The 12,073-nt window shown below is 34.9% G+C and overlaps 2 protein-coding genes across 2 annotated transcripts; both read left to right on the top strand.

The window, feature by feature from the left end:
- Positions 1 to 1,474: 1,474 nt before the first annotated feature.
- On the top strand, positions 1,475 to 7,433 carry LOC108205939 (uncharacterized). Its single transcript, XM_017376072.2, has 8 exons — positions 1,475 to 1,772; positions 1,858 to 1,951; positions 3,416 to 3,538; positions 3,624 to 3,672; positions 5,683 to 5,782; positions 5,909 to 5,970; positions 6,072 to 6,130; positions 7,111 to 7,433. The coding sequence occupies exons 1-8, from the start codon at positions 1,621 to 1,623 to the stop codon at positions 7,213 to 7,215; spliced, it is 744 nt and encodes a 247-aa protein (XP_017231561.1). The 5' UTR covers positions 1,475 to 1,620; the 3' UTR covers positions 7,216 to 7,433.
- A 118-nt stretch (positions 7,434 to 7,551) lies between these two features.
- LOC108205938 (uncharacterized) lies at positions 7,552 to 9,307 on the top strand. The gene is made up of 4 exons (XM_017376071.2): positions 7,552 to 8,171; positions 8,277 to 8,388; positions 8,609 to 8,742; positions 9,004 to 9,307. Exons 1-4 carry the CDS (start codon positions 7,785 to 7,787, stop codon positions 9,154 to 9,156), a joined length of 786 nt encoding a protein of 261 aa, XP_017231560.1. The 5' UTR covers positions 7,552 to 7,784; the 3' UTR covers positions 9,157 to 9,307.
- Positions 9,308 to 12,073: the final 2,766 nt, after the last annotated feature.

Here is a 12,073-nt window from a genome sequence, read left to right as displayed (position 1 = left end):
AGGTAAACCAACTCACTCTTTTTGGGACGGAAGGAGTAATTGGTGTTCTAGTTCATATTTCAATTTTTGATTAGTTCATATTATGTGCTTAAATCTGTTATTGTTTGGGTTGTTTTGTATCATATTTGTCGTTTTGTCCGTTTTGATTATCCGTGCATGAAAAGATTGGATCTGTAAAATCAAACTTTTGTTATATGATTAGTTGCATATGTTGTTCAGTATACTGATATTCTTTTATGTTAGTTTTATCGTTAGTGAACATTGATGAGCGCGGTAATGGTATTGAGGTGGCTCAATTAGTAATTTTGGATGGTGACAACTTTTAAGTTTATTGTTTGATTTGAATAATAATAAATGTAGATATCAGTTTCAGTTTTTTTGAATGATTAGTTGACTGTATGGATAATTGTTATCTTTGAAATTTTATCTTTCGCTACCTGTTTTAATTTAAATTTAAATTTGTGTGTTGTCATTATCTTTTGCTGATAATTGTACCTGAATTTCTTAATTCATGGGGCCATATAAGATTGGTTTATAGCGCCTTTATGAGGTATTATTGTACCATTTATGGTTGCTCGATGTATACCAAATTTTTATTGTGCACATGAAAAAAAATTGGCTAAAATTATGACATATTTGTTTTTTTACAATATTTTGTCTTTTAATTTTAACTATATTTTCAAGTTCAAATTATATTTTCTTATGATTTTATTCCTATTAATAAGCAATTATTTTTAAGTGAGATTTAACCTTTATTATATATTTATTTATTAAGTATCTTATATCTAACAAAAGAGATTTTATTGTCTCTTTGGTGTAAATTTTTAAAATGTTCCGATTTATTATAGTTTTTTGCTAAATACTTATTATAGTTTTAAGTTGGCTTTTTTATTCTTTAAGAATCTTTATAATATTTTTTATATATTTATTTTTATTTTATTAGTAGTTTGTTGGCTTTTCTCTTCAATTTTGTTTTTAATCGATTTTGTCATATTTCTTGTGTATATAAACTTCTTATGTTGTATTTTTTCAGGGTATCCAACAGGAATAAAGGATGAAAATTGATTAAGACCTCTTATAGGTGTTTCTTATCGAACGTTTTATTGTCTAAATATCCAACATGGTTCTACTTATTATTTTTAAAATTTTCTTTTTCTGAATTAAAATTTATAATTTATATTATTATTCATAAAAAGAAAATTTTAAAAATAATAAGCGGAATTATGTTTTTTACTCTCCTTAAGTTACATGCAAAAAATCAAAGTGACAAGTAAAAAAGGACGGAGGTAGTAACATATTTATAATGCAAAATATGATACCAGAAAATTTGAAATTTTAACAAGGAGATAAAAATAAAACTTTACAGGCTCTTTTGGGTTTGTGAGTTATATTGTTAGTATTTTTTTTAAACAGGCCCACAAATAAATACAATCAAAATCATATATCCAATAATCGAAAAGCCCAAAACTAAGACCGTGTTTGGCAAAACAAGTCACAAACCAGACCATCCCACTCCGATGAGAACAAGAAGAAACTATACATCAAATACATCAAAAGCAGTTGAGAGCAAAGATATAAACACAAAAATAAGCTGCAAATCAACAACCCCAGATCAAGAAAATGGCAGAAGACTTAGTGTTGGACACAGCAATAAGAGACTGGGTACTTATACCATTATCAGTTGTTATGGTACTCATTGGTGTTCTTAGATACTTTGTTTCCAAGCTCATGCGTTCTTCTCAAACCCCTGATCTCAAAATTGTCAAAGAAGGGTACTTTTTGAAGATATGTTTAAGTATATGTGTATTTGTTTGTGGGTTTATGTGTGAATGATGCTTTTTTGAATTTGAATTGCAGGCAAGTTATAGTGAGAGCTAGGAATTTGAGGGCTGCTGCTAATTTTATTCCTCTCAAGGCTTTTCGGGCTCGAAAAGCTTATTTCACCAATGAGGTTTGTTTACTATTGCATTTACCCTCTTTTCTGTGTTTAGTTGTGTGATGTAAAGGTTTCATTTTGATGAGTCTTGAGTGGTAAAGATTTGAGCTTTGTGTTTTTAGGTGATTTTATTTGTAAGTCGAGATATTGCTGCTGTAATTGAATAGTCGGAAATGATAAATGCACCAATGAGTTTTTTTTTTTTCTTTTTTGGGTGTGTGTGGGTGTGTGTGTGTGTGTGTTGTCAAATGGTATAAGATATTAATTGGCTATCTTATTTGGACTCGGCGAAAAGTGTCCAACATGCATACGTCAATATTTTGAAATCTTTTCATGTTTTTGGCCTGAAATAAGCCATGTCCAAGTGTCAAATTTCTGATATGGGTACCGGAGGGTAAATGAAGAGTCGGGGTAATATAGATGATTCAATGATCCTTAAAGTGTAAAAGATCAAAACTTTATGTTTGTAGGTGAATTTCTTTGTTCGTTTAGGCTTCACTTTGAAATTGAATAGTTCGGATATATGATGTTCTTTTTTTCGAAATTAGTTTGTGGTTTATGAATTTTGAAGGGATTTATAATTTCAATAAATTTGGTTGGTGTAATTTCTTTATTGTTTTACACAGTTTAAAAATGGTAAAAACATGGGTGTTTAACATGCTGATTGTGATTGGCGGTTATGGTTATGGTTTGGATCCAATAAAAACGTTAATGCACCCAAAAATTGTTAGGATGATAGAGTTCTAACTACATCAGCATTTGTGAAAGAACGCAAAAGTATAGTATCTTTATTTGTGCAGTAAAGATTGGAAGCTATTTGATTGATTTGAGTCTCTAGGATTAGGATTATAATTAAGGTGTGCATTTATGTGCCATGCAGTTGTTTCAAGAGGTTTTCAACCACTTGAAACAAAAGTGAGAAAGGAACCAAGCATAAAAGATAGTAGTAAAAGAAAGAACAAGAGGAAGATTAGTAATCTAGAGGCTTTCGCTTGCATGCTTATTTACTTTCTCACATCTTTGTTAACTCATGTACAAATTGACATTGAAGATTTGAAAAGAATTGCTTGTGTTTTATTTTCAATGTTGTGTAGGGAAGAAATAATTTTAGACATTCTATTGAACCATACTACTTGGGCAGGAAACCATTTCTACAGTCTATGCAGTCGATATCAAGGTCTCGTGCTTTGCCATATAGATTTTTATAGTGGAAAAGGGTAACTTTGTTGAGAATATGATATAGAAATCATCTGTTTCTCTCTTGTATTGACGTATACACTGGAATTGAAAATAGCATGTAATTGATAGACTTGGTCAAATTAAAAGTATAAATTAGAAATAGCATACAACTGCTGTGCTTCTCCCTATATATGTTACTAGGCAAGTGGTTGCAACTCTGTACTTACAAGAGCTAGTGCACTAGCTAAGACTGATACTGATATTCTGACTATATGTACTTAATTGGGTACAACATTGCAGGAAAATGGATTACTTCACGTTCCTAAGGGCCAGGCTGCTTCAAATCCACAGGCTCAAATGTTCTCTGATCCCAACATGGCGATGGATATGATGAAGAAAAACCTCTCTATGATCATCCCCCAGGTAATATACTTTGAAAAATATAATATTCTCATTTAAAATTTACTGAGATTGATTTCTAATGTTATAAGATACATTTTCTTACCAGACTCTCACTTTTGCATGGGTTAACTTCTTTTTCTCCGGATTCGTAGCAGGTATGTATGCTTTTTCCCCCTAGTTCTTTTTTTTTTTTTTTTTTGCTAAATTAGAATTTGGATAAAAGAGGAACAAAAATAAAAATTCTAGGGGCATTCCCCGCGAGAAAAAGCACAGGAGACTAACACTAGGGAAAGCCAGCTAGAGCATACAATTGTCACAGAAGACTAAGAGGGGTGTATTGGATTGGGATTTTAAAGCATTTTTTTGCATTCATGAAATCCGAGGGTATTCGATTGGGATTGTTTGAAATCCATTAAAATCTTGAGGTATTCAATTGAGATTTTAAATTATGCTACAAAATCTGATGGTATTCAATTGAGATTTTAAATTATGCTTTAAAATCTGATGGTATTCAATTGGGATTGTTTAAAATCCATTAAAATCTGATGATATTCAAATGCTGATGGATTTTTTTGCATTTCATAAAATGATGGATTTTGTGGCATTCTTCAGTGTATTTTAAGTTTTTTGAAATCCCATCAAAATCAATGAGATTTTGAAGTATTGTAATTAAATCCTATCAACTCTGTGACATTTTATGAAGAATCCGCACAAAATCAAAATCCCATACAATCCATTAAAATCCATGGACTAAAAACAATCCATTAAAATCCCAATCGAATACACCCCCGTAACTTTGACTGAGAACTATAGATGAAACAACTAATACAGCAGAGATGCTAAAGAAATATTTCTACTGATGCAACGCTGAAGTTGAACACACGAGGCCAATTTTTCACGAACATCCCTTTTAACTCCAGCCACAAAATTTCCAAGACTACAATGGTGGCCACATTATGAATTCTGAGGTTCCTCTCACGCCAGATTGCATAAAAAAACAGCAGAAACAAAGTGGTAGGTATCATCCTTCTCAACAGCTACAGTGGTGGCCTTAACACAAATATTCCCATTTTGAACTTCAGCGCAGTTGCTAGAAATAGAAATGTCCCAAGAAGACAAGACACGTTGAACAAAGGCGCACGAACAGAACAGATGCTCATGTGTTTCATAAGCTACACCGCACATAACACAGGTTCTGTCCACATTCATCTGGAAATTTACCATTCTGTCTTTAGTGAGAAGCCTCTCCTGAACAATTAGCCAGGTGATGAAGGAGAACCGGGGCACAGAGTACTTACACCAAACAAAGTGTAACCAAGGAGGCATGGTGCTTAAGGGCCATAGTCCATTCCAAACTATGCTAAGAGAAACCAATTTAGCAGGCTTACCGTCCCAGAACAACTCATCGTTTTTATGAATCACAATATGTGATGCAATACTCGAACAGTGCAATCATTAGAAATTCCGGTGCACCACTCCCCGTCCCTGATAATAGTCCCAACCTTAGCCAGAGTAGAAGATTCGAGTAACGATATGACCCGTCTACCCAACCTTTCTATCAAGGGTCTGCCTGACCAAGGATCATGCCACAATAAAATAGACGAGTTCCTCCCAATCTGAAATCCAACATGATTTTTAGCAACATCTCTAGCATTCAGAATTTTTCTAAGGCCCCAAGAGGATATAGCTGGTATCTTAACAGTCCATAGAGCACTATTGCGCAGAAAATATTTGTGAACCCATTGCAACCACAAGGAATCTTCATTGTTGTTTATAATTCTCCAGATTTGCAACAAAATAGCGCTTTGATTCCAGCTTAAGAGCTCCTTGAATCCCAGACCTCCTTCGTCTTCCCGTAAACAACAAGAATGCCAAGCAACTTTATAATGACATGAGCCCCGCAGCAGTACCCTTCCATAAAAATCGAGCCATAATACCCTGAATGCACTTGAGGATCTGTTTAGGAAGGTAGAGAAAAACTGACCAGTGCCCCCTAGTTCTTACTTTTATTTAATGGAACCTGCCTGTAGTTTTTGTCTTTCAATAAAAATTTCGAACTTGTCATCTTATATCAGTATACACACTTCCTTGTCTACTATCTACTATCTCTTTATAAACCCTGACTCTATGCTGATCTGGATCCCTGTAATTTTTTTTCTCTCCAGCAAAGATACCTTTTCCACTGACTCAGAGGTTCAGGTCAATGCTTCAGAATGGAATTGATTTAAGTACAGTGGATGTTAGCTATGTCAGCAGTCGATCATGGTACTAATTTAACTTTATGAGTAGGAAGTCGGTTTCTGTCGGCTTTGCATCAAGTTATATTTGTAGTCTTTATTGGCAGAATGGCAGTGATTAGCTAACGATTTTTTATTATTTTGTTTTTATCAGGTACTTTCTCAATTTATTTGGATTAAGAGGCTTATTTAGTCTTATCCTAGGAGAAGAAAATGGTTAGTGTATATTGCGATGTTTTAGACTTCCACAAGTTTTCTTTGCTGCATACATGCAGCAAGTTGTATTAGTATTGGTTTAAAATGCCTATGTGATGCAGCTACTGATGACACACAACGCATGATGCAGATGAGTGGATTTGGCTTTGACCCTTCGAAGGTAGATGTTATATTAGTTTCATGATGCTATTAAACTAAAAAGTATCTCCTTTTTGGGTTTCAAACTTCTAGAAATCTTAAATCTGATGTAGTCGGGGTGATTGAGGAATGGAAGATTAGCCTTTAGGCCATTGCTTTCCTATTCCATATATTGCAGCAAAATTGGCAGCAATACATGAACTGTGCACCATATTTAGGATTATGTGGTGTTGTTAAACAACTTGTGAGCTTTAGACTTGTAAATTGAGCATTAAAAAAGGATCTCCAGTATTATTAATCATGCATTGCATGTATGGTCCACAAGTAGTCTTTAGATAATCTGACCACCGACTAGACCTGGATATTATTATCTAATGAGTTGCAAGTTTCCTTGTCAGGATCTGGTACTTTCCTGACCTAGTTTGGGACTTTGTTTGGTGTTTTCTATATGTATAATGCAGAAATAGAGTAACAGCAGAGAATTGAGAGAAGAATAGAGAGAAAGAGAGGTGAGAAACAGAGTTTAGATGAGAAGAGAAGAGAATTCTAGAGAGAGAAAGTAGTTATAGAGAGAGAAGCAGAGAGAGAGGTTTTGGAGGCAAAAGCCAATTTTCATATCATATCTGGAAATGAAAACTACATCAGTATTTATAGGTCTGCTTCTCCTAACAAACAGACTAGCATTACAACTACCATAGAAACTTACTAAACTTACTAAAGTACCCTTACTACTACCCTTACTACTATATTCTGTTTTACTATACTATTCTGCTACCAGGATCCTGACATTCCTCTGAAAATCTATTAAAAGAAGCCATGCTTTTGTCAAATACTTTTAGTTTTACATTATGCCATTTTCTTTTTATGATGTTTTAAAAATTTTGCGGAGAACCAGAAGTGATCTGTCTCTTTGATTTCTGTATGTATTGACCTACCAACTTTTTGCATTAATGCATTCTGTTTCATCATCCTCACTGTTGTTTTAATTTATATACTTATCAGAGTTTGGGTGCTGAGAAAGATGGGCTTGACATAATTCAGCACGACTGGGCAATGCCAAAGTTTGAGCAGCGAGCTGAGGCTGTACTCAGGAAGCTAGTTAGCTGAAGTGGCACCGTAGAACCTTATGTGACTAATGCACTGTATCCTTTTTGAGTGCGGTTTTGCTTTTATAGTAAAGTCAGAAAGACTGCATCACAATTGTGATGGTCAAAATATCGATACCTGTCTATAACCTTATTCAGATAAAATATTTTTCAAATTCTGGATGTGTAATAACATTGTGATTCAAAGGCGTAATTATTTTGATATTTCATTTTTAATGATCCTCTTGTGTAATAATATTACTACTTTTATTAAATGTTTAGCTTTTACGTATACTAATGATTGTAATTAATAAGATAGTTGGATGGTATATGAATGGTTTTTTAAAAAGGTGTATGAGAATATATTTATATAAGTTCTAATTTAAAATTTAAAAAAAACAAAATTGTTCACAAACTTTGAACAAGACAAAAGGTGAGCATTGTAGGGTTAGTTTGGAAGTCTCCCTGCTTAAATACTTGGCAGTTTCCGAGGAGATCCTTATCTTGCTACCAGTGCATATAGCTTTATTCTTCAGCAAGTCTTTATATGGCTACTATCAAATGTTCTAATTTAGTTCACTCAACCTTCCAATGAGTTCACCTTCTTTACCATCAACTTGTCATCTTCAATCATGTAGCTTTCCACCAAAACTTAAACATAAAAACTCATACTATAATGTGATATTTAACAAGGCAAATTCAACTGAAAGATCACATGTTTCGGGTTCCAGTTATTGTACTCATGATCATGCATTGATAAAGTCAAGGTTTTTCCCGAGCCACTCCAGCTTATCAGTCATAGCACGAAATGCTAAAGGTTCAGGAGGGGAAGAAGACGGTAGAGCACTAGAAACAGTTCTTAAGCTTTATACAGCGATCAAAGATCGTGATCTTGACGTTCTTTCAGATGTCATCGGAGAGGAATGTCGATGTGTGTGCAACTTTGTCTCCGCTTTTCAGCCCTGGGAAGGAAAGGCTGTAAGTTGATTCTGTTTATGTATACTTTTTCCAGAATTTCAATATCAGCACATGTATTCTTTTATTTTGTAAAGATACAATATCCATTGAGATTTTATTTTGCAGCAAGCACTTGTATTCTTTTCCTATCTGCTGAGAAAACTAGGAGAACACATTGACTTTGTGGTGCAACCAACATTTCATGATGGAATGACTGTAGGAGTTCATTGGAGACTAGGTAATCTCATTTTATTCAACTTAACAACACTAGTCCTGCAATTATTCTGAAATTTAGCTTGTTTAAGGTAACTTTATTTGTGTTCTGGATACCTAGATGCTAGGTAGTAACTAAAATCAGACATGAAAGGACATTCTTTCTAAGTTGATAGAGTTGCTGTACTTGCATGATCAATATTTTTTTTTTATTATTATGAATTCTGCTGATTACTTTTCTGCAGAATGGAAGGAGACAAAGATAACTCTTGGCGAAGGGTTCAGCTTCTATATGTGCCACGTTTACCACGGAAAAGTGCTGATAAAGAATGTGGAAATGTTCATGGAGCCCTTGCTTCACATTGAGCCTCTCCGACTGGTAAGCCAGTATGAACATTATATTACATTTCAATTGAATGAACTGTGGAATTAAAGAGAGCTAGCTAGCAGTTTAGGGTAAGAGGCGAGGGAGCATGCTGGTGTTGGGAGTAGGTTTTTAGCATACCGATCTTTCTAATTATTCTGTCTCTTAATGTTTGGAGTTTTTTTTACACACATCTTTATAACCAAAACAAATTTTTAGCCCATCTTGCTTGATCTGGTATCATCTACATAGTAATATTTATCACCATTTTGGCAGAAAATTATGGGAACCATCATGAGTGCAATTGATAAATTGGGTTCAACAGAGCTGTCAATAGACATGGCGAAAGGAATTATTAAACATACATTGCTAGCTTTGCTCTTCTTGGTGGCGGCACTGACAGTCATTCTGAGATTCGTTTTGTATTAGTCCAGCCTTATGTGTTCAAGACAATATTTTTCTGTTTTTTGACTTGGCTCTTCAATTCAGGTGAACAATAGCAGGATGCTTGGCTGATTCCAGTAATATTAATGTCAAATGATGAAATTTATTAATAAATTTACATGATTCACATCTTAAATTTGCTTTTTAGTGTCTGATTATAGACTTATAGTACTACATGACCCAGTTAGCTCTGATTTCAGACACAAAGGAAACACACTTTTTTTTTTTTTTTTTAAATTTAGAAAGACTAAGAATTTTGATGTTCATTCTGGTTCAAATACTTCAAATAAAACAGTGCACAAAATTTGTATGACTAAAAGTAATGCTTGCTCCTGTCATTCATACAGAGACTTTTCCTATCTGAACTATGTAGTAAAGGCCTGGTGCTTATTATACTCTTATGTATTATGTATTAGACACTAGTATTTTTACCCGCTGCCCATGGTGAGTTTTTAAATATTTGAAGTTAAAAATAAATCATGTTTATTATATTGTCTAATGTTATTAAAGAAGTTTGTTTGTAAGAAGTATTTTACGTTTTAAATTTCTTGATTGTGAAACTATTTTTCTACATAAAACGGGTTGTACCTAAATCATAATATACCACCTGTTGCGAGAGGAATTGATACAACACCCCCAGAACTATATTGCACAATTATAGGGATATTCGTTACAACTACATAAAATACGGCTAGCTCTTAGGGGCTACCGTTAACATAAACTAATAAAAAACAAATGTGTTTAAGGGTTGAGCTGGAAAAGGTAAGTGGCTCTTAAATCACCAAGAGCCTTATGTTTCTCTCTCCTATCTCCTCAGAGTTAAGAGCCACTACATTGCTCCTAACTTATTTTTTCGGGTAAGGGCCCTAAATAACCAGATTTGGGGTTAAAATGCCCCAAATAACAAAATACCCAAAATAGGGCCCAAAATAACCAATAGAGACGATTCTGTAGTAGCGTTTTTGTTTAAAAACAAAAACGCTACATCGCGTAGCGCCTTTAACCAAAAATAAACTAAAACGCTACATTGCATAGCGTTTCTGTTGTTTTGCATAAAATGTTTAAAAACTACAACGCTACACGAAGAACCGTTTTGTCTTTAAAAAACAACACGCTACAGAAAGAAGCGTTTGGATGCAATAAAATAATTCAGAAACCAAAACGCTACATAAAGAAGCGTTTTGATGCAATAAATTAATTCAGAAACCAAAACGCTACATAAAGAAGCGTTTTGATGCAATAAATTAATTCAAAACTGGAAACGCTACATAAAGAAGCGTTTTGTTGAAGAAAACGCTAATGCCTCTAGCGTTTTCATTAATTTCATGTGCCAAAGGCAGTAGCCAGAAGGCTACTGCCATGCCACCTTAAAAAACCAATTCACACCAAATTCAACTTAAAAACCAAAACGCTTTACCCGTGTAAATTACATAAACAACATAAACTAATTCAATGTAAATTACATAAATAACATAAGCTAAATTCATAACAAGATAGAAAATTCATATCATAAATCATTCATACAATATTCGCCAAATTCAAACAACCATATCAAATTGTACTTGAACCATAGTACTACAACAATAAAAACAACTAGAGAATCAACTATCTCTCGATGAAGTCCCTCCATGCTTTCCCCGGCTCTGGAAATCCATCTCGTTCTTGTACCTCGTTGATTTTCTTCGCCCCTTCTTCTTCTCCATATCGGGGTCATGCACAACTCTCGGGAAAGCAAGCTCGGTAGGATATCGAGGATCACCCTTGTTTGGAATTGGCTCAAAGATACCATTATAAATCTTCGATTGGTTCTCTAACTTATACCAATCACCAACAAACCCATGGAAGTCCATCCTCACATGTGAACAACATGCAATTACATGGGAGCAAGGGATTCTATAAGCTTGAAATTTTCCACAAGTACAACTAGACTCCATAAGACGAACCGTGTGTGTGTTTCCCCCTTTCAACCCATCCTTCCTTGTAACTACTTGGAATAACCAAGTCCCCCGATCAAATATCTTCACACTATGACCCGTGGAACGTCTTACAGCACGGTTCAAGAGATGGGATGCATATTTGGTGAAAATATGACCTTTCGATACTTGTGTTGCAATCTCAAGGCGACGTTGATCAAAGTACTCAACCGTCTTATGGAATAGTACTCGCACCAATGAAGTAAGCGGGAGCCTCCGAGCATCGACAATTGCATTGTTCCAACTCTCAGCATGGTTGGTAGTCATGATGCCAAAACGATGATGCTCGTAGTCATGTGCCAGTGACCAGTTCCTTACTGGTTTGTCCTCAAACCATGCAAGTGCTCGAGGCTCTAGTGCCAACAACTCACCCCATAGTAGTTCAAATTTCTTAGGCTGGACCTGATATGCCAACTCAACCAATCTATCCTTCAATCCAGCTTTCTTGAACTTGGTGGCAAAGTTTGTGGCAAAATGTCTCACACAGTACCGATGATGATTAAGTGGCTCACACCATCCCTCCTTCTGCATAGCTGCCATGATCCCTAAATGTTTATCAGAAATGATACATATCCCGTGCCTCCGACCAACCACCAAGCTCCTCAACCTATCCATGAACCACTCCCAGCTAGAGTTGTTCTCCGACTCCACTATAGCACACGCCAATGGTAGAATGTGACTAAAACCATCTACAGCTGTTGCACTCAGAAGAACACCCGGATATGGTCCATACAAATGAGTCCCGTCTATCAGTATGACGGGTCTGCAATACTCGAAGCCATCAATGCATGGCTTAAAAGCCCAGAACAATCTCCTAAATGTCACTTCCTGTTCCAAATAAATAACAAACATTACATTAGAAAATGAATAACGGAGTCCAAATACTTAATGAAAATGAATTAAATTACACGGTGATAGAACATACCTCT

This window comes from Daucus carota, chromosome 2, assembly GCF_001625215.2.
Source record: "Daucus carota subsp. sativus chromosome 2, DH1 v3.0, whole genome shotgun sequence".
Lineage (NCBI taxonomy): Eukaryota > Viridiplantae > Streptophyta > Magnoliopsida > Apiales > Apiaceae > Daucus > Daucus carota.
Note: the sequence above shows the minus strand (reverse complement) of the source record. Positions and strands in the feature narration are given on the sequence as shown.